Source organism: Arvicola amphibius, chromosome 2, assembly GCF_903992535.2.
Source record: "Arvicola amphibius chromosome 2, mArvAmp1.2, whole genome shotgun sequence".
NCBI classification, from domain to species: Eukaryota; Metazoa; Chordata; class Mammalia; order Rodentia; family Cricetidae; genus Arvicola; species Arvicola amphibius.
Genome location: NC_052048.2, coordinates 182433122 through 182455017, shown reverse-complemented (window position 1 = coordinate 182455017; position 21896 = coordinate 182433122). Strand labels below are relative to the sequence as shown.

The 21896-nt window shown below is 48.0% G+C and overlaps 1 protein-coding gene across 1 annotated transcript; it reads left to right on the top strand.

Annotated features, from left to right (window-relative positions):
- The first annotated feature begins 5914 nt into the window (after positions 1 to 5914).
- On the top strand, positions 5915 to 17707 carry Fam180a (family with sequence similarity 180 member A). Its single transcript, XM_038319526.2, has 3 exons — positions 5915 to 6270; positions 15903 to 16003; positions 17215 to 17707. Exons 1-3 carry the CDS (start codon positions 6195 to 6197, stop codon positions 17557 to 17559), a joined length of 522 nt encoding a protein of 173 aa, XP_038175454.1. The 5' UTR covers positions 5915 to 6194; the 3' UTR covers positions 17560 to 17707.
- The last annotated feature ends 4189 nt before the right edge of the window (positions 17708 to 21896 follow it).

The window sequence follows — 21896 nt, the reverse complement described above, 5'->3', positions numbered from 1 at the left end:
ATAATGCTTTTGTACACTGTAAAGATTTGTCACTCGTATTGGTTTAATAAAATGCCAATTGGCCAGTAGCCAGGCAGGAAATATAGGCAGGGTACCAGACTAAGAGAATTCTAGGAAGAGAAACGGCTGAGAGTCAGTCACCAGCCAGACACAGAGGAAGCAAGATGAGAATGCCTTACTGAGAAAAGGTACCAAGTCACATGGCTAAACATAGACAAGAATTACAGATTAATTTAAGTTGAAAGAGATAGTTAACAATAAGCCTGAGGTAATAGGCCAAAACGTTTATAGTTAATAATAGGCCTCTGTTTCTTTGGGACCAGGCGGGACAGAAACTTCTGTCTATAGTGATTATCAAATCAGCAGGATCTAGAATTACCAAGGAGACAAGCCCCTGAGCATGTCTGTGACAGATTATCTAAATTAGATTCACTGAGGTAGGAAGACTCATCTTAACTCTGAATGAAACCTTTCCACGGACTAGAGTTCCCTATTGAGTAAAAACAAAAAAAGAGAGGTTGGGAAGGTGGCTCAGTGGTTGAGAATACCTGCTATTCTTGCAGATGATCCAGGTTTTGTTCCCAGCACCCACAACTGGCTCACAGCTGTCTGTAACTCCAGTTCCAGGGGATCTGATGAACCTCCTGGATACCAGGCACTAACAGAGTGCACATGAGTTAACACACAGGTTAATACTCAAACACGTTAAATAAATAAATCTACAAAGGAACACGACAGACAGATAAAACCATCATCCATTTCTCTGCCTCTTGACTGAAGATGCATGTGAACTGCCATCCCAGCCTCCATGCCTTCCTGGCCATGATAACCCAAACCATGACTTTCCTTCTTTAAGTTGCTTCTTGTCAAGAATTTGGTCACAGCGGTAAGAAAAGTAACCAACAAGCCTACTGTGCTCATCAGACTACAACCAAAGTATCCTGTGTAGTGTGTAGAGGCAGCAATTCCACCCCATTCCCCCGGGCTCACTTTTGGTCGCTCTCTCCTCCACCCTCCTGCTTTTTCCCTGCAGCAGCTAGTCCCTGCTCCCTACTCATCTCTGTCCTTTGTGGACTCGGGAGAGGAGGATGGAGAACAATGAGGCATAGGAGCTAAAGAGCTTCCGCTCAAACCGTGCAGGTCCCTGTACCCCCTTTAGAAACTGCTGTTTCCTCAACGTTACCCCCACACATGCCTAGAGAGTCTTCTGGGACCTCAGCTGAACGAGTGCCTCAGTTTCCCCTAATGTCATGTTGGGTCAAGGCAACATCCCACCCCTCCTGGCTTTGCTAAGGTCAGGGAGGAAACGGTTGCTGGGATATCAAGGGGAAGGTGGAAGGCCTGAGCTCAGGGTTCCCGGTGCAACAACAGGCAGACATTGTTCTGGTCTATAACTGTCCTTTCTCTAAGCCGGACTCGCCCTCAACACATGAAAGCCACGTTGTATCATCAGCCAGCCGGTGTCAGCCCTACCAGGGCTCTAAACAGCAGGGTGTTTTTCTAACCCTCCCACCCTCCACCTACTTCTTGTTCTTTCAGGAACAAATCCTTACCAGACTTCCCAAACTCAGAGGAGAGAAAAGGAAGATTTGCTTCCATTTTGATTGTGGATGAAAATAAGCCAATTGTAACTTTCTTACCCAAAATCGGATTCGGAAATGAATTGGTCCTGGGCTGAATTTGACTGTTAAAGACAAATGTGAAATTGCTTCTGAGGTGTTTTTGGAAATTCACGGACGGTGGCCAGGAGACAAGCTGCTGAGCTGTGGTTATTGGCATGGCGATTCAAAGTGGGAAATTCCTTACATAACTGGGAGCAGAGACTCCAGCTCCTCCCTCGGCTCTCTGTTCCCAGACTGCTACCCACTGGGTCTGACCGTGGCTGCCTGTCCACTTACTGTAAGTCACAGCAAATGCTCATGCCGATTCTTCTGGGCCAGAGTTCAGGGGAGAAGAAAAGACAGACACTCTCTCCATAAAGTTTGCATGTGTCTTCTATGTAACACAGCCAATGAGCAACCAAGATATTCTCTCCAGGGAACTTTCCATTCTAAAATAATCCTTCTGGTATCATACCCACCCCCACTTTCCACCTCTCTGACCTCTAACACCCACAGAAAGAGAGAGAGAAAGAGACAGAGAGAGTCAGAGACAGAGAGACAGAGAGAGTCAGAGACAGAGAGACAGAGTCAGGATAGGCTAGCTGCTACAACAAACACCCCCAACACCTCAGAGAATTAGCACAATGAAAGTTTCACATTTGCTCACATTTAATATCTGCTGATCTTGCCAAATTGGGCCATGACTAGAAAGGTTTTGAGGAGGGAAGGTTGGTTTTGTTTGTTTTCGAAATCACGTTTCTTGCTTTCTAGGTCACAAGTATTTGGGAACGAGGAACTTGACATTTCTATGGAACCAAGAGGCTCTTCTTCGTGGATTGGAACATAAAGAACAGATCCCAGAGTGCTTCATGTGAGCCCCACAAAGTTGGGAGACCTGATCCAAAGTGCTCATCCAGCCCAGGCATTTGTGGGACTAACCCTTACTCTCCTGACACACTGCTCTGGCAAGCAGAACTTCCAGCAACAACGAGGTGTTGCAGCCTCACGTAGACAAGGGAGCTGAATTGTCCAAAGGCCTTATACACCTGGCAGAGAATACACTACCCACATGGGCATCGTGGGACGACATTCCAGCATGGCCTGGCACACGCCTATGTGTAACTGAGTCAGGGATGATGGCGGTCATGAAGGCTGGATGATTCGTCTGCATTGGAGGTTGGTACTTGGTGACTTCAGCTGTGCCTCTGCGGTCAGACCAGGTTACCTCACTGATGGGTTTCAAATAGAATCCAGACCAAAGGTGTTGGCTGTGTAGACAAAAAGGGAGGATTCAGTAGACTCAGACTCCGGGTTCCAAGCCAGTAGTTGGAAGCTAGTACAGGCATTCTAGCTGTTCGAAGCGTGTGACTCCCTCCTTACATTCATCTGCTCGTTCATTCAGCACTTCCCCTACAGACTGAATGGGTCTATTCATCTCGTCCATCAACGCTTCCCTTGGCTGTGCCTCTCTGTGTCCAGGTGGCTGACTTCTGTGGACCACGTCACCAAGCTCTCTTGCCTTTGGGCTGCCAGATGGGTCAGGATATTGGGAGGCAAAGGGTGGGAGGTGAAAGACAAAAGCCCAGAGAGGGACAGCAGGAGAATAGCAAGACCGAAGGTTGCCCGGCTTCAGAGCCAATCGGAAAACATCCAGGGAGTTCTGTCCCCATGGGATCCTTTGGACACATCTTGAACGTTTACAAAATAAACTCTATGAGAAAAGAGGGTACCAGATGCCGGCAAGTATCAGAACCAGGAGAACTAACTCCTTAAGATGCGATCATGTGCTGGCCAGCTCGTAAAGGACACCCAAGAGCCCAATGTTAGCATTTCAGAACCTTGCTTGCTGCTTTTTAAACCATTTGGTAACTTCAGATCAGCTTTGGTGGGAGTATTTTCACCAAAGAAATGGGCAAGCAAATTAGGGCTTCTACCCCTTCCCTGAGAACTGGTTGACCAACCCTCCACTTAAGGGTTCTCAAAACAGAAGGCTGTGTGGCAGGCTAGGGGATTCATTTTGCAAGCAGACTCTTATAGGCTCGGGCTGAAACTTCTGCTCACCTTACAGGTGACCTTAGGCAGATTCCTTGACCCCTCTGAGCCTGTTTCTTCAAGTGTACATCGTACCTATGCATGGAATACTTGGTCTGTAGCAGGTATTGGTCTCAGTGCTTACACACATTCATTCATCCAATTCTAGGAGCAATCCCTGGAAAGGAAGCTCTCGGTCCCGCTCTTCCATAGAGCAGGATATGGAAGCAAAGGCAGTTGGGGACTGCACTAAGATCTCATAGTGACGGGCATTGTCACAAGAGCAAACAGCCTGACCTGAGAGCCCATTCTGACTTCCAGCTCTGCACTGCCTGATCCGTGGTCACCGGCCACCTCACACTACAGAGGACTTCAGTTTGGTTAACTGAAATTGAAGATGTGATGTGAGACCCATATAATACATTTCAGAGATTTTTGTACTGTGTGTGTGTGGGCGCATGTGTGTGTGTGTGTGTGTGTGTGTGTGTGTGTGTGCGCGCGTGCATGTGTGTGTATTACTGTTAATACTGCATAGTAAATTAAATAAGAAGAATTAGATTTGTCTACACCTGTTTCTCTGTCTTTAAGGAGGCTGATAGAATTTGTAAATGCATCTGGGACTAGTGTGTCTGTGAGGAGTGCTGCCCCATCGCCTGTTGTAAGCATTGACTGGTTAGCACAGGGAAAGGGTCGAGCACGGAACCCCAAACACACTAAACACCGAGAGTCACTATTCATATTAGTGACATCAGTGTCTTTCAACATAAAGCAGGGAGCTCTGGAGGAAGTAAGGGAGACCTCATGGTGTCCTCTCTGGAAGCCTGGTCACTATCTCCACAGGCTAGAAAACCCCAAAGGTAGAAGATCCTTCAAAGTTTGTCAAACTTTAGTATTCTCCTCTGGGGGTCAGAGGAGGTGGGGAAGTGGTGCTTAATTACGAACATGGCTACAACAGTACTTTCATGTGCCCTGTACATGTTTGGGGGGGCAAGTGAGCATGCACACGTGCATGCGTGTGAGATCCATGTCAGATATCTTCCTCAGCTACTCTCCACCTTAGTCGCTGAGACACCAAACCTGGAGCTCACCAATCCAGGTAGTCTGGATGGTGATGAGCCCCGGGGATCTCCTCTCTCTGTCTCCCCAACTCTGAGGCTGCAGACACGTACAGTTGTGCCTATTTACTTCATGAAGACGGGGATCAAACTCGGGTCCTCTTGCTGATACAGCAAGTGCTTTATCCGCTGAGCCAAATCCCCGATAATTTTTAAGTGATCATGGGAAAACACTCCCATTTTGAGAATTAAATGGCTTGGTCCCTGATCTGGGCACAGCGCAAAGAGGTTCAGTGGCCTCCAAAGAGGTTCAGTGGCCTCAGGGTCATATCGTACGCTTGGTCCCCAGTGTTAAAAAGTAGTAGAACCTTCGAGATGCGGGGGGGGGCGCTTGGTGCAAAGTAACTACATCATTGGAAATGATTAATGTAGCTCTCTGGGGACCCTAATTAGTTACCTTAAAAGGTTTCTGCAAATAGACAAAGCCTGACCTTTGAAACTCTCTGGATTCCCTGATCACCAGGAAATCTCTTCCATACTAACATTCCCCGTTGGGATGTCTTCTGCTATCAGATCCTAACCAGAGCTATGCAGAAGCTGGTGTCAGGCTCTTGGCTCTCCAAAAATATAAGCTAAATCGACCTCTTTTCTTTACAAATCATTGAGCCTTAGGTATTTTACTATAGCAATGGAAAGCACCTACTGCAAGCATCATGGATGTGAATGGGAGCTCTCCCTTAGCCTCCCGTGTTATGGTCTGCATCGCTTCACAAGGCAATACTATTTGCCATGCCACCTGTCCATTTATGCCCCTCATTCACATCCTGCCAGCTCCCCACCTACCCGGGAGCTAAGAAAGGTGCCGGACCCCAAGATCCACAGGTCTATCTCCAGGGAAGCGTAGCAGAGACACTCCACCCCCGTACTACAGTGGCTGTGCTGTCCCACAGGCAACTCTGAGCTTCACCAGCCCCACTGTCTGGCAGGCAATCTCCCAGCTCCTCTTCCAGCCCTCAGTCCTGGCTCTGAAGTAGTATGTGTGGACAGGGGTGGCGGGCGGGGCGGGGGTAGCGGGGTGGAGGGGTGAACAGCCAACTTTTTGCCGGGCTCTCTAACAAGTTCTGCGGGTCTGTTTGTTAAAGAAAAATTCCAGTGGGCGCATCCAACACATGGAACTCAAGTACAGAAATTATATTTATCCAGCCTACTGCCAAAGAGATCACATGCCCTGTGAGTCACTCCAGATGTGCTCAAAAACAGAGCCTCTGTGTGGAAGCCCGGTCCCCCAATCCCAGAGAGACTTAGGTTAGGAGAGGTACCAACTACTGTCCCACCCAGGAGGCAGCATCCGCCTCCACCCTGTGGAGCCAGGGAGAGGCCCTTGCTGTCCTTCTAGACAAGAAAGGCCAGTGAGAACTCTGTCATTCCACAGAGAAGAACTCAGGGGGCCCCCATAGCTCCCGGGGTCCCACGGGATTAGAGGGTCAATTTTTCTGCCTTCTGGAAGATGCCCTGGAAAGCCTTGATGCTGTTTCTGCTGTTCTCCGGCACCCAGGCTACTGAGTCCCGCAGGTGGAGCAGGGGTGAGTGGTGTTTATTCATGCGTTTCTCTGGTGCTCATTCATCTTTCTTGAATAGGATCGTGGCTATGGAGTGGAGGTAGAGGGAGGGAGGAATCAGAAGCCCTGTTACCACTTTGTTAACTATTTTTGCCAGTGCTCTATGCATCCTGGCATGCCCCTTCGTGGTAAAAGTGACCGGAAAAAAGTCAGTGGAAAAACATCAAAGCAGCCGATTAGGGACCCTGGTGGAGGTTGTGAACCATGGGGTCGCCTCTGCTGCTGAGCTAGAAAGAACGCTTGATTGCTTCAGAGAATGGGGACAGGTCCTCCCCAGATCCCTGCTAGGATTTCTTGGACCCCCCCGGGAGCAGAACACAGAGTCAAGTTCTGCTGCCTGTGTGACAGAACGGTGGCCTTGAGATGAAGGAGGCTGCTACCTGAGGGACTAAAGCAGAGTTCTTGGTCACGCTGGCCAGTAATGAGGTCTCCAGGCTGCCGTGGATGCATTTTTGCAGCCAGGTCAAGCTGCTGGGTGGCAGGTAAGAATAAAAGAGCCTTTGTGAGCCCCCTCGCAGGGTGTTTGGCTCCTGCCACCTTCATCCCGAGTCACCACGGAAAGAACAGGATGGGTGCAGTTTTCTTCTCGCGCTGACATCTCTCTCGGGATGCCACTTCTCGGAAGCAGGATGGCATCTTTACTCTGCGCCCTGGGTCTGGCTGTGCTTGGCAGGCACTGAGAGAGTATCAAGAGGGCTCGTTTATCGCTATCGGGAAATGACGAGCTGGGAGTGCTACCCACCCCGTGCCAGTCTGAAGGGAAATCTTTCCACCGCCTGAAGTCAGCTGAGTTCAGGTACCCAGGAAGATCTGGGAAAACCGTGTTCCCTCAGATCAACCCAGAAGCTCTTTACAGAGACCCCAGGTGGAATGAGGATTGGCATGGTGACAGGGATGTGCCCCTCCTTCTCCGATACAATGTCAGGGAAAGAAAGAGCAGCCTGGGCTGCAGCATCTGCAATGGAAGAGAGGGAGCCAGGGTACTTACCTTTTATTTTATCCTCCTCCTCCTCCTCCTCCTCCTCCTCCTCATCATCATCATCACCACCACCACCACCACCATCATCACCATCATCACCACCATCATCATCATCATCACCATCATCATTATTATTATTATTATTATTATTATTATTATTATTATTATTATTATTATTAGGGACTGGCCAGGCCTCTGAATAGAGCCAGGGAGGGAGTATTGCTGAGATGTAAATAACACAGACCTCTCTCTCTCTCTCTCTCTCTCTCTCTCTCTCTCTCTCTCTCACACACACACACACACACACATACACAGAAACACATACCTGCCTGCTCATTGTGTGCGCAGTCACACGGGGATGGAAAGCAGAGAGATCTTAGAACTGGATTCTGTCACTTACACCAGGAGCACAAGTCAACTTGTCTATTCGAAGGAGACAAAAGCATCTACTCTTCTGAAGGCATAGACTGTCCAGAAGCCAGGACATGTGACAAGGCTCATAAACATGCCAGCTGCCTCAGGAGCACTCCTGCAAGGACTCGGAGATTTCAGCTCTGCCTCTAACAAGCCGGCTGCAGGATCTCTGGCAGGCCCCTAACTTCCCTGGATGCTGTTAGCAGGTAGCATCTTAACAACCGCGAAGCTTGCCTTCACAGGGTTGATTTGAGGGATGTATTCAAAGATATGCTTTGAGAATAATGAAGCACTAAGTGTCAGTGGCTATAGCCCTCAAAAAACATTATTCGTTAATAAAACAGTTGAGGCTCTCAACAGAGGCTTGCTAGCAATATCTGAGGCTCTTTGGCGAAAGCTTTCCCAGCAGGGCCTCAGGCTCTGTCTATAAAGGATCAAGGCCAACAAAAATGACCAAAAGGCCATTATGGGACAAAGATTTGAAGGGCTAAATTTATGGTTCAAGACTGTGTTCAGAAGCAACAAATGGTGTGGAGTCCTTCCAAGTTTCATCAAAACTCATCCACGTAGTTGGCTTTTATTTTTCCTGTCTTGAATATTTTTTTCTAATTACAAAAGGACCTTGTTGCTTTTAAGTGAGCTCAGTTAAGAAGAGCGCTTCCCATGCAAGCATGAGAACCTGGGTTACCCCAGACTCCGTGTGGCCACCTGTGCAATCCTAGTACTGCAGAGACCGAGGCAGAAGGAACCCAGGGTTCACCTCCACCAGCCCAAGCCAACTGGTGAGTTCCAGGCCGATGAGACACACTGACTCAAAGAAGTGTTCCTGGGGGTGGCATTCTCAAGGCTGTCCTCTCTCTCTCTCTCTCTCTCTCTCTCTCTCTCTCTCTCTCTCTCTCTCTCTCTCTCTCTCACACACACACACACACACACACACACACACACACACAAATCATGGTCTCCACAGACACTGTCCCTTTATGCCATCTTACTCCAGCTGAGAACTGCCACCTGGCTATCAATGAATTCCCTAAAAAGAGTTTGAGGGAAGCCCTCCTTATTAGACTGTCTACCTCCATTGTTGCCCCCACACCACCACAACACCCCTCCATACACCCCACTCTCTCTAGGCAAAGAAACCTGCAAGGAGTTTGCCCCCACTACCAGGGTGCCTTCTTCCCCTTCTCCTACCCTCTCCATAAGACGTGTTCTCTGGGATTCCCTCAGCATCGGAGATTCCACAGCAAGAGCCAGAACGGCCCATTCCCTCCCTACCAGCATGGGGAAGCAGTGACTCACCTATGGTTACTGTGGTTAGCAGGGCCAACTTGAGGACACTGACCTACACACACACACACTCCATGACCTAGCATCTTGTCAGAGCAATACTTGAAGGGAGAGGACTTCCCTGTCTTTAAAAAGCTGTAAAATCAATACGTACATATAAATTATTTCTATTTTCTTACATATATTTGTATGTATGTGTATAGATATATAGACATATAGATATATATCTTACATTTATTGTGTGTGTATAGACAGACAGACAGACAGACAGACAGACAGATCCATCCATGTACATGTGTACCACTGTGCACTTGTGGAGGTCAGAGGACAACTTGTAGGAGTCAATTCTCTGCTTCCACCTTGTGTGTCCTAGGGACTGGACTCAAGTTTTCGCTCTTGATGCCAGCGCCTTACCTGCTGAGTCATCATACCACCTCCTAAAGTATCTATTTATAAAGCAGTTTGGTAAGGAAGACAGCCCCGAGGGTTAGTGGAATCTCACTTTCAGTTGGGTGTGTCTTTGCTCTTGGATGCTTTGCTAGGTAAGGGCAAAGAGTGGCAGGAGTTGATGCTGATCACTGCAGCGTCGATCGCCTACCTCTCCCTGCGGGTAAACGTTTGTACGTAAGGAAAGTAGAAGGAGGGACAAGGCCCAAATCACCCTGCTAGAGGCTGAGTGGATGTGACTTCGTGACTATCTGAGATCGGTCCCGCGACCCTGTTCACTTGCCATCATTCCATCCCCCTGTTGCGGAGCTTTCTAGTCAAGACAGCTCCCCTCCAACGCTGTCCCACAGGAACCTGGCACAGAGGCTATGACTGTGGCTTTCTCTGAACAGCACCAATTTTCCAAAAGGCTGGTCCAGGAGCCAAAAAGCGAACGACATCAGAATCTGGCAGAAGATCTTTCATAAGCAAGAACATTTCCCTTCCACACCCAGAGTTGCTTCAAGGATTCATTCACAGTGGGGTTGTGCTTTGGCTCAGTGTGGATTGCAGCCTGCAGCCTTTCCAGCAAGTTCTTTGGTGCAAATATATAACTGAGTGGACTCCAAGGGAGTGCTACACACACAGGAATGGGAGCAGGGAGGCAGAAAAGATTTTTGAACCAAGATTATGACAAGTCAGAGGTCAGACCCCATCATGAGCCAGCTTCCTCCTCAGGCGCCTTCTGGCTGTACTCTATGCCCCAAAGTCTGCACAGGACAAAGCATGGGGAGATAGCAACTGCCTTAACAGAGATAAATGCAGTCAGCTCCTTCTGAGCTGGAGCAGGAACTCGGAAGAGATAAGGGGAAGGAGTGTGCAGACCGAAGTCAACACTTCTTAGCTAAGACCAGACCCGAAACTGCAAACGATGAATCACTCTCTTGCAGAGAGAAAGGTTTTGTAGAGCACTTTGAAAAGAGCCAAGCTCAGTAGCAGAGTGGGCAGTGTGTCTCTACATGGTATCATTTATCCAGTCAACAAACAATAATGGGCCAAGGTTGGTACTAGGAATACATACTGAGCAACACAGACAGGTTCCATTCCGTCATGGAGCTGACATTCTAGTGTGGGGAGGGGGGGGACAAGCACGTGAATAAAAAAACTGACTTGATGGACAGCAATAAAGTAAGGACAGAGGCTAGATTGTGTGCAAAGACTTAACATCCTAAATGTGAGAGTCACAGAAGGCCCCTTTGAAAAAAATCACAAACAGCCTGAGGGAGAAAAGTGGGAGTCTTACAACCTCGGTGGAGCTTGGGGGCAGGCAGACGAAACAGATATACAAAAGCCTTGAGACAAAAGCTTGGCAGAAGTGCCTAGAAACAGTGAGGTTGTTTGTGGCCAGAGCCACATGGGGCGGGAGGAGGGGCGGAGCAGGGTAACTGGGAGATATTAGCCCCAAGCTGAAGGTAAGGGGCACGGGCAACTGAGAGATATTAGCCCCAAGCCAAAGGTAAGGAAAAAGAGTTCTTAAATCCCCAAAGGAAGTTCCAGGAGGAAGGAGGGTCTGCCTAAAAACCTAAAAGCTGAACATCAGTCCAGCAATCAGTGTGGCCAGGAGATGGGCGAAAACACAAGGCTGAGACCAGCACTTTGCTTTGCAAGTAGGCTGGGGAGAAGAACAGGCACCTGGGGCCAGGGGGAGGTAGAAACACATGGAAGACACAGCCATGCGTTTATGGAGCCCTGTAAGATCCAGCAGAGAGGAGAAACTGAATCGCTGGATCTGTCTTCATAGAGGCTGTGTGAACGCATGAAGAATATGGCTCACTGGGCCGTAGAAGGTGGTGTGTGTGCATGCTTGTGCACGCGTGCGTGCGTGCGTGCGTGTGTGTGTGTGTGTGTGTGTGTGTGTGTGTGTGTGTGTACAAGAATCGGGTGACTGGCATGCGGGAGGAGCTAAAGGTGGGAAGAAGTTGTCTAAAAATGTGAGCTTGGGAGGAGACAGGAAACCCAGGGACTGCTGGACCGCATCAGGATCTAAGAGAGGGGGTGACTGAGATTTTAAAATACAGCTACTTGAAGGAGTAATGTCCCCTCCAAAAACAGGCAGATGTGCAGACCTGGAAAGGTGGTGCAGGTTAAGCGATGGCTCCGTGGGTGAAGGTGCCTGCCACCAAGACTCATGACCTGAGTTCCGTCCCTGGGCCCCACATGATGGAAAGAGAGAACTCACTCCCATAAATTGTCTTCTGACTTCCACACGTGTGCGATTCATTTAAGGACACGTTTTATGCCAGACACATCTCTCCCATGATTATTGAGAAGTGAAGAACAACGGGGCTTGGGGCAAATGAACATTGTCTACCTGTGCCTGTGAGGTCGGGCTGTGGAGTCTACAGGATAGGTATCATACTCCCGGGTCTATCTCAATCTCAGGATAGGTAACATGCTCTTGGGTCTATCTCAACCTAAAGGATAGTTATCATACCCTCGGGCCTAACCCAAGAAAATTGAGTGGTCCCTGACTTCTGAGCATTGCCATCTCTAAAATGAGACTTACTTCTCTGTAGACGCAGGAAAGACACAGCCTGCTGACGGGCACACAGTGGATACTCTGGGGTTCTTGCTAATATGTGAGTGCCTTGCTTTAGAAGCTTCTGTTTGAGGTCCAACCACATCTCTCAACAGAAGGCAAGGACGGGACTTGCTGCAACAGATGGATCACATAGTTCTGTATCCCATTTCTAAAGTAGCTTGATCCATCTGGCATGATCAGAGCAGGTAAATCATTTGTTCTGCGCTGGTAGGTCCAATATGCCATAGTCACTCGTTTACCTGTAAAGGGGGTGATCTCTGTCCTCACCCCCAAGGCCAGCCTGTACTGCAGTATTTTAAGCAAGCAGACCAGTGAGTCCCAGGGGTCCTTGAGACAGGTACGTGGAGAGACCCTCATGAGAATATGCTTAGTGGTTGGGCTGGGTGTGCAACACTAGGAAGAAAAGTAAGCAAGCAAGTATGCCAGGTTTACATCCCACAAATTCTGTGAGTCTGAGCAAAGCTTTCAGCAACCTTCTTGTCTGAGACCCAGTGGTCCAGGGAATGTGAGGCACTCTCTCTAACACTCTCTGCTGTCTCCATTTCCTCTTCTCCCTTCCCTCTGGTGGGAGGAGCCAAGCCTGATAGTGGTCTAGGACTACCTCCTTGGCAAGCTTACTCTGCCACACAGTTCAGGGATGGTTCACAGTGAACAAGGAGCTAAAGGTACAGTAGCATCCATAAGTCGGGGCTGCTGCTTTATTTAGCACCCGGTTGTTCTTTTAAGTCAGTCCTATTGAGCCCCCCTTCTGAGCCTTACAGTACACAGAGCTGAGGGAGGGAGCAGAAAACTCACTCCCTATCCCGGGAAACAGCAATCCAAAGAGTACTTTTTAGGCAGCGAGACAGCAAGGCACTAAGTGTGCAGAATGGACAAGAAAGCCTCAGAGGTGGATGCATGCCATGGGGTGCATGGGAGAGGATTCCTGGGGAAAAAGCGCTGTCACCCAGTGACGTGAAACAAGACTCACTTCAAGTTTTGTATATGTTTCTCTCAATCCCAGCCAGCACTTGTTTTATTCATGGGTATTTTTGGCAGGATTCAGTCTTCACAATTATGGACAAGAGCATCTGGGGACGGGCACTTGTTAAATTTCCTCCCTCATGTTCGACATTGCCTGGGGAGACAGAGCTGTTTCTCACTGGCTACTCCAGCATCTCCAGGTCTTACCTAAAGAGTCACATCAAGGCAGTTGGAGAGCTACTGAGACGTCAGCCTATAGGAAGCTTCACTCAAGCAGCCTAGGGACATACAGGTCTCCAATGCACAGGATCAAGTCAGCTATAGAAATATGGGGTACAACAATGCCAACGGATAGGCCAGTGTGGGAAGTGGAAGAAGGAAAGGAAGGATCTTTAAAATACCTGTGCTCCAGCTGAATAGCTGTATTAGTGAGCGCTGGGTTTGACTGTGAGACCCTGCCTCAAAGAACAAGGTGGAGGAGCGATAGAGGAAGATTCCTGAACTCAGCTTCAGCCCTCCACGTGCATACACACACACACACACACACACACACACACACACACACACACACACACACACATGCAAACACCACACACTTGAAAAGAAAAAGCAAGATATTTGTGCACCCCACGCACTTCCTACACAACCGCCATCCATGTCTGGAGGGCTGAGGCTACTTCTGAAGCTTGCCACAAGTGTCATTATAGGTATGAGAACAGCAGCTGTTAGGAATGACAGTGACCATCGTTACGCTCAGTTTTGAGTGGGAACGTGTGTTCTCCTAGAATCTGAGAGTTAGGGGCTCCCTAAATAAAGCAAGCATGATAAAAGATGTGTCCTTAGGAAGAATGCCCAGGCCTAAAACTACAGTAACTTCCCTGAGGAGCCCTTAGGGAGCCCATGATGACAGGGAAGAGAGAGCCTCAGCCTATGACATTGCTGCCTTCCCCTCCATCTGCAGGAGGGTGGATATTTTTATGAGATTGACACACTGCCTACAGAACTCACAAGGCATTTAAATGTAGATATTTTAAATTTTTCAGTAAGAAAGAGATTCTGGGGCTAGACAAACAATGGTTCAGCAATGAAGAACGTTGATTATTATATCCTAAAAGCTGGGTTTGATCACCAGCATTCACACTGTGCCTCCACATCTGCCTGTAACTCCAGCTCCAAGAAGTCTAACACCCTCTGCTTGCCTCCTTGGACACTGAATGCATGTGGTATACACAAAGACAAGCAGGCACGCACATACTCTAAATAAAATACACAAATACTTTTTAAAAAAAGATACAGCAGACGACATGGAAGAATTAGCAGGAGCTGACAGGGACACCTCCTTCATAAGGACTGGCTCTCATTGTGGCAGAGGAGCTATGCAAGCTGCCAAAGGAGAAAACCAATCAACAGCTGTACCCAACTGTGGACAATAACAAGGGCTAGAATGGCAAGATATTTCTAGAGACAAAATAGCGGTCCTTCTGTCTTGGCTGTAACCAACGGCCATCTAATCTGACTTACGGTCTTCTCAGAGGGAGGAATTCACGCCTGCTGCCTGTGACAGGTGAGGCCGTGGACCCTAGAAGAAACCCTACTGCTGACACCACACTAAACCAGTATAGTTTCTAACTGTACTCTAAACACCTACCCTTATCCCCACAGATAAGTGTAGCTCTCGGCCCACATAAAGAAGCTTCTGTCTGTAGCAGATGGAAGCCATTACAGAACGTCACAACCGACCAAAATGCAGAGAACAGCTAACCATGGGACTCTGATAGATATACAACACAGCCCCTTCTTCTAAGGCTCAAGGAACACCTCAGAAGAGGGGACATAAAGTTTCTGAGAGCCAGAGGACCAGGAACATGGGAGGAGTTGGAGGGAGAGAAGAAGAGGTGTTGATGCAAATACAGTGCTCACATAAAATTCTCAAAAACTAAATTAAAACAATAAAGACGTTCTGGGAGAATTGGGGAGTGAAGTTTCCCTCTGGTCCTGGCGTGAGTTCGTCTCCTCTATCTTTTCACACAGGGAAGTTCATAAAGGGGCAGTGGGAGAAGGTGAGAGGGTGAGGGGCTTGCTGTGCAAGCATGGGGACTCGAGTTCGAATTCTCAGCACCCATGTAAAGGCCAGGCATGGCAGCAGGAACGTGTAACCCCAGAGCTGTGGGCTGGGGACAGCAGGATCCCTGGGGCAACCTGACTAGCCAACCAAGCTAAAACAGAAGACCCAGCTTCAGTGAGAGACCCTGTCACAAAATACGAAGGTCAAGACGTGACTAAGGAAGATATCCAAATGCCAACCCCAAGCTCCTACAAACAAGTGCACCCAGCTTCCTCCGGCTTCCAAATGTGTCCCTGCCCTTGACTGTGCAGTAAATGCTCTGTTAATTTAGCTGGCCTTGTGGGAAGCCCACAAGTCCCATCTAGCCCAGTGTCAAGGTCTTGCAGCAGCCTGCTTCCTTTCCTTTGTCATCTGCGTAAGGACCTGTGGCACTTCTCCTTCAGATGCCTGGGTTAGCCAGAGTCTCTGATGATAAGGGTGCAGGGCAGCTCTTATATACTGACCGTTTTACGTGCTAAGGTATGCAGTGTGTTAGGCAATGGTTTTGGGGTCTCCCTTGTGGGATTAGGGAATTCTTATTTTCTCGCTTTTTTCTATTTTGCCTCATCTGTTTGGTTTTAACCTAATTTCCTAGAACAAACACAGCCCGAGCAGATAAATGCTTTCCAGTTTCTTGGCTGCTTCTGACGAGCTGCTAGTCTGCCGTATCTGGGAACTCTCTGAGACACAGGAAGAGACCTGTCACCTCCCCACAACTATGTCCACCCACTTTCAAGATATACTTGAGGGCTTCCCTCAAGGTGGAGTAGAGGTGGCCATGTGCCTGCCAGTCCCACAAGTCAGTATCTTGTCTCTTCTAGCTGCGCTGTTCCCTGCTGCCCACCGGCCAAAGAGGTCCTTGTCATTACCGTTGAATCCAATCCTGCAGACCTCCCTGGAGGATGTGGAACTCCTCTATGAGGTAAGCAGAGGGAAAGCCATCGCTCCAAGTCACCCAAAGATATGCATGTTCTTTCTCTGAGAAGCGGTCTGCCTGGGCCCGTGGAGTTGAGGCAGGGAATGGGCTAAACTCATTCCTGGAGGTGATAAGTGAGGGACTCCTGGGACCACTTTACCTTTTCTATGTGTTCTGACAGAAATGCCAGTGTTCTGAGTTCAGTCCTGGCATAAGGAAAGGTGGGGTCTGTCCCATACCCATAGGTACCACAGTCACACCCAGGCACTGACTGGAAGGTCCCAAGCAAAAACTTTAGGCATCACACATCAGGAGTGTCCTGGCAAAGCCACACTGGGATCCAGGCACTGTCACAGCTCTGAGGCTTTGCCTGCTTACAGAGATGCTGGCTGGCTGCTCCACAAACTCACCTAAGTTTCCAGAAGCCTGTACTACCGGACAGGCTTCCTTCTTCCATTTACACCTGCTTCCCTGAGAGCCCACTCCTCAAAACCACCGGGTGCGTTTCTTGAGGTCCCTTGGTTCAGATCAGCACTAGGAACTTTAACTTCAAAGTCTGAACCTGAGTCCATTGAACAAGAGTCTTTGACTCTTGTTCAGGAGACAATAGTGTCATGGAGGGCAGAGGGACAACAGGGAGTGTCATGGGCAGCAGAGGAGGGCAGAGGGAAAGAGGGACATTTAGAATTTGGAGGCTTTCCATTCCTGGAGTATTTACTAGGTTCCTTGTGGAACAGGGCAGGGATGGAATGATAGATACAGCCCCTATTCTTGCAAGCTGGTGAGATAGGACATCTCTGTATCCCAGTACCCCCAGCATAACCCTCTGCATTCTTGTAATTCCCAGCTTCTGGTTACAATTTATCTGTGATGGTCAGTTTATACTTCAGAAGACCTGGGTAAGAGGGGAAGAGAAGATGGGATCAGCCAACTAAAGGACAGCATTGTAGTTGAGACCAGGTACTATGTCACATTTGCCCAAACCTGTCCTGCATATTTCTCATGCTATCCCAATGGAGCAGACACGGTAACTGCTCATTTTATAGAGAAGAAAGGTGAGGCCCAGAGGAGGTAAGAAGGAAGATCAGAGCTGGGCCCAGGTCCCTTGGATTCTAAGCTCCTCTTATGGCTGCCTCTCTACATGTGACTAGTGACCCTCACTCTGCCCTTAACAATACCTGGCTTCATGGTTTTCCTTATCCCATCTTTCTCCACAGCTCTTGCTGGCTGAAATGGAGATCAGCCCAGACCTGAAGATTTCCATCAAGGATGAGGAACTAGCCTCCCTGAGGAAGGCCTTGAACTTCCACTCGATCTGCAATAATATAATCCCCAAGCACATCCCAGATATTCGCAGGCTGAGCGCCAGTCTGGCCAACCACCCTGGAATCCTCAAGAAAGAAGATTTTGAAAGGACAGCACTGACCCTGGCTTACACAGCCTACAGAACAGCTTTGTCTGAAGGGCATCAGAAGGACATCTGGGCCCAGGCCCTCCTTAGCCTTTTCCAGGCCCTAAGGCATGACTTGATGCGGTCCTTGGGCCCTGGAGTGTCTTCCTGAGAGCCTGGTGGCCCATACCAGAACCCTGAAGCATGGAGAGGCACACACAGTCTTTCAGGTTATTCATCCTTTACTCTGCTCACAGAGTCCATGAAAAAAGTATGTACTGCCCACACAGAATAGCAAAGATAAATGAGTCATCCCAATACTCTTTTGTTTCTTGTTGCTTCCTGACATATATCTCTCACCTATAATATAATGTTATCTGAACTAAAAGAAAGAACTAGATTGAGCTTTCAAGATACCTCCAGAGGCCAACTGGTCTACCTGGTAATAAGCAGACATCTAAGATATACTTACCCACACACACAAGAGCAAGAACTGAGGATGGGGTCTGGACATGACAGGAAGATGGTGGGCAAAATTTGTTGGTTTTAAGGGACCTGCGCTTAATGAACATTTCTGGCAGGTTCTATGGTAAATATTTTTAAAAGTAGAGACACACTCAAATAAACACACTGTTATCTAAGAAGGACATACTTGGTTTTCCTCAAAGCCATGGAGAATGTCAGAAAATCAGTAATGTGGTGACCTACATGGCTTGATTAATCTTTTCTGAAGTTATTCTGAGACAAGAGAAATAGGAAGGCCATGGAAGTGCTAATAGTCCATCCACCCCCCCCCCATCATTTGAAAATGGAAACCAAGCTAAAGCACATAATACCCTCCTAATGAAAGAGGTGGCACCACCATGCTTGTCTGTCCTAAAATACTACAGTATTGTCAGAGATTTTGGTGCTCCTGATAAAAATCACTTTCAGATGACAGATTGTCTATTTTCAAATGCTGAACTTTTCATTTTCAAAATGTTGGGTCAATATCTATTATTTATATTAAATAATTATTGGCTGATATTTAAACTACATGTATGCAATGTCTTTGGCCCTTGTTTGATATTTAAATTATTTAGAGCATTCTAACAAAGGAGGCGGACAACTCTCAGGTCCCTTCTATTCATGAAATGACTGTAGTCATCTAACAACTGTGGGGTTCTACAGGGAGCTTCCTGTGTCTGTGGAGTCCCCGCTCCAGCTCACACACAAGATCCAGGGAAGTGCTGTCCATCCTGTGTGGGGTCCTGGGTTCTCCACTGTCCCCTCACATCCAGGTCATTAAAGTCCACTTTCCACTGTTACCCATACACTTGCCCCTTCAGCTATCCTTCTTGAGTGGCCTGGCCCTAAACAAGCCAGACTTCTTAACATTCTGGGCTGAGGTCATAGGCGATGACCTGTGTCGGGGAGTGAAGCCCCCACATTGTGGAAGGCTTTGCCCCAGCACAGAAATCTAGTTTCTCTTTCCTTCTGGGCTCCAGCTGGATTCTGGGGTCTATACTGCAGAAAGTCTGATATTTGAGTATGGGCATCTGACATTCTGGAAAAGGTATTTTACAATTGCCAGTTATGCACAATGAGTTTGGACTTCCCAAATCTTCCAGGTGAGCTTTGCCTGCATGGTCTAGCTGCATGATCTCTCTGCAGAAGGCCTAAGGAGCCAAAAGAAGATGCCTCACTAGAACAAGCATGGTGTTTCGTCCTCAGCTAGGGTGCAGGAAGAAGGTACCTCACCAGAACAAGCATGACGTTTCATCTTCAAATTCACCTGCTCAGGCAGTAACCCTTGGTCCTGCTCTTTCTCACCTGAGTATTCTCTTCCTAACTCCCAAACCATTTCTAACAGTGACTCTCTCTCTCCCCCGTCCTTCTTCTTGCCTTTGCTTTCTCTGTGTGCGCATATGTGTGCGTGTGCATGTGCATGTGTGCAGTGCATGTATGTGCATGTGGGGAGTATACATAGAGGTTAGAGGAGAGAGTCAGGTGCCCCACTCTATCAGTCTCTGCTTTATTCCCTTGAGACAGAGTCTCTTTCTGAACTTGGGCTAGGCTGGCTACCAGAAGCCCCAGTAATTGTCCTATCTCTACAACCCTCAGTGCTGGGGTTACTGGGGATCATGGTCACATCTGGATTTTTACATGGGGTGTTGGAGATTTGAACTCAAGTCTTCATCTCGCCGAGAAAATATTCTTACCCATTGAGCCATCTCCCAGCCCTGATACTGTTTTTGCTCATGCACATTACACAGTCTTTGATGTTCTGCTTGCCTCTTTCTCTAATATAGTAGGAGTCTCTGATGTTTCAACAGTTGGGTCCCGTTGTGAATATTTGGAGGGGAGTAATGTCTCCAGCCTCTTCTAGTGGCCCCCCTCTCCTCCCCTCTCAATATGTCACCCCACTCATACTGCTTCCTTTGTTTCGTTCAGCTATAACAAAGGACAACATGCAGACATGCTTGGATCTTGCAGAGATGAACCCATAATCTGTGGCCGACTAAACTGTGTAGTTTCCTGGATGTGAAGTGAGCAGGGGACCAGCAATATCTCAGTTCCTAGATACTGTGCAAAACCCTCAGAGTAGCTTTGCTCCCGGCCAGAGACGACACCAGATTCATACTCAGGTGCTAGCAGAAGACTGGGTTGGCTGCCTACCATGTTGTAAGAGCAGCAATTTGTGGGGAGGAGAACTGGAGACAGGCGAGGAGGGAAATTATTTCAAGAAATTCTGGGATCAATAGTAATTCATTCACCCAACACAAGCACACACACACACACACACACACACATGAATTAAAAGCATTTTATATTCATAAATTGGAGCCTAAATTTACGTGGCAATCAATAGCTGAAAAAAATGTGAAAAGGACATGACCTTTTAAGATAAGTGAAAACTTCATTTTCAAATTAACTAGGTTTTTAAAATCATTTTTATTAAATTAATTAATTTTTTCAGCCCAATCATAGTTTCTCCCTCCCTCCTCTCCTCCCAGTCCCTCCCCCAGCCCCCACTATCCTCCCCTACTCCTCCTTCTTTCTGTTTAGAAAAGAGCAGGCTTGCCGGGCGGTGGTGGCGCACGCCTTTAATCCCAGCACTTGGGAGGCAGAGGCAGGAGGATCTCTGTGAGTTCAAGACCAGCCTGGCCTACAAGAGCTAGCTACAGGACAGGCTCTAAAGCTGCAGAGAAACCCTGTCTCAAAAAACCAAAAAAAAAAAAAAAAAAAAAAAAAAAAAAAAAAAAAAGAAAGAGAAAAGAACAGGTTTCCCCTGTAAATCTGCTAGCCATGACATAGCAAGTTACAGTAAGCTTAGAAACCTCCTCTCCTATAAAGGCTGAGCTAGGAAACCTGGTAAGAGGAAGGGGTTCTAAAGGCAGGTTGCAGAGTCAGAGACAGCCCGGGTTCCCACTGTTTCCTAACTCCTGTCCCACAAGAGGGCCAAATTATACAGCTGTAACATTTGCAGAATGCCTAGGTCAGTCCCTCGGAAGCTCTCTGGTTGACAGTTCAGTCTCTGGGAGCACCTGTGAACCCTGGTTAGCTTGATTCTGTAGGTTTTCTTGTGGGACCCCTCTGGCTCCCACAATTCTTCCTCCCCCTCTTCCACAGGGCTCCCCGAGGTTCACCTGTTTGGCTGTGGAGCTCTGCATCTGTTTCCATTTGTTGCTAGGAGAAGCCTCTCTGATAATTGGCTTAGGCACCAATTCTATGAGTATAGTAGAATCATTTGGAATCATTTGATTTTTTTTTTCCCAGTCATTTTTAGTTCTATCCTAGGTCTCTGGGCTGTCAGCCTCTGGGTCCTGACCCTCCAGGCTGTGCCAGGGATGGGTAACCTCTCATGGTATGGGTCTCAAGCTGAACCAATCATTGGTTGACCACTCCCATAATTCTGTACCACCTTTACCCTAGTACATCTTATAGGCAGGGCAAAATGAAGGTCAGTAGTTACATAGCTGGGTTGGGGTCCCAATCCCTACAGTGGAAGTCTTTCCTGGAGTAACTAGATGATGATGATGATGATGGTGATGATGATGATTGAGCTGTATATTTTTCTCTGCTCCTCTCCCCTCCCCTTCTGCCCTCTCCCATGGTCCCCATGCTCCCAATTTACTCAGGAGATCTTGTCTTTTTCTACTTCCCATGTACATTCGATCCATGTATGCCTCTCTTAGGGTCCTCTTCGTTGCCTAGGGAGTAACTAGATTCTTAAGCATCACTCTCGTCTGAATGAAGACAGATTAATTTTACATGCAAAAATTTTTATAACATTGATTTCACTGATACATAAAATCAAATATTATGTTACTGTCCAACAAAATAACCCCTCCCCCCAAATAATAACCCCACACTTGGCTCAGTGAAGAACAGAGGCAACGGGGTAGAAACAGACCCTCCTGCTTTGCCTCCTTCATGCCCATACTACGTGCGCGCGACAATCAGATTTGCTCACAGAGCGCTTGCTGAGGAGACGAGCCTGACATGGCCACACTGTCTAGAAGCTTT

Excerpts from the sequence above, each read along its gene's own strand:
- Fam180a (XM_038319526.2), top strand. The coding sequence starts at position 6,195 with ATGCCCTGGAAAGCCTTGATGCTGTTTCTGCTGTTCTCCGGCACCCAG. Across the intron at positions 6,271-15,902 it reads GTCCCGCAGGTGGAGCAGGG|CTGCGCTGTTCCCTGCTGCC; the intron begins GTGAGTGGTGTT and ends TGTCTCTTCTAG. Across the intron at positions 16,004-17,214 it reads ATGTGGAACTCCTCTATGAG|CTCTTGCTGGCTGAAATGGA; the intron begins GTAAGCAGAGGG and ends CTTTCTCCACAG.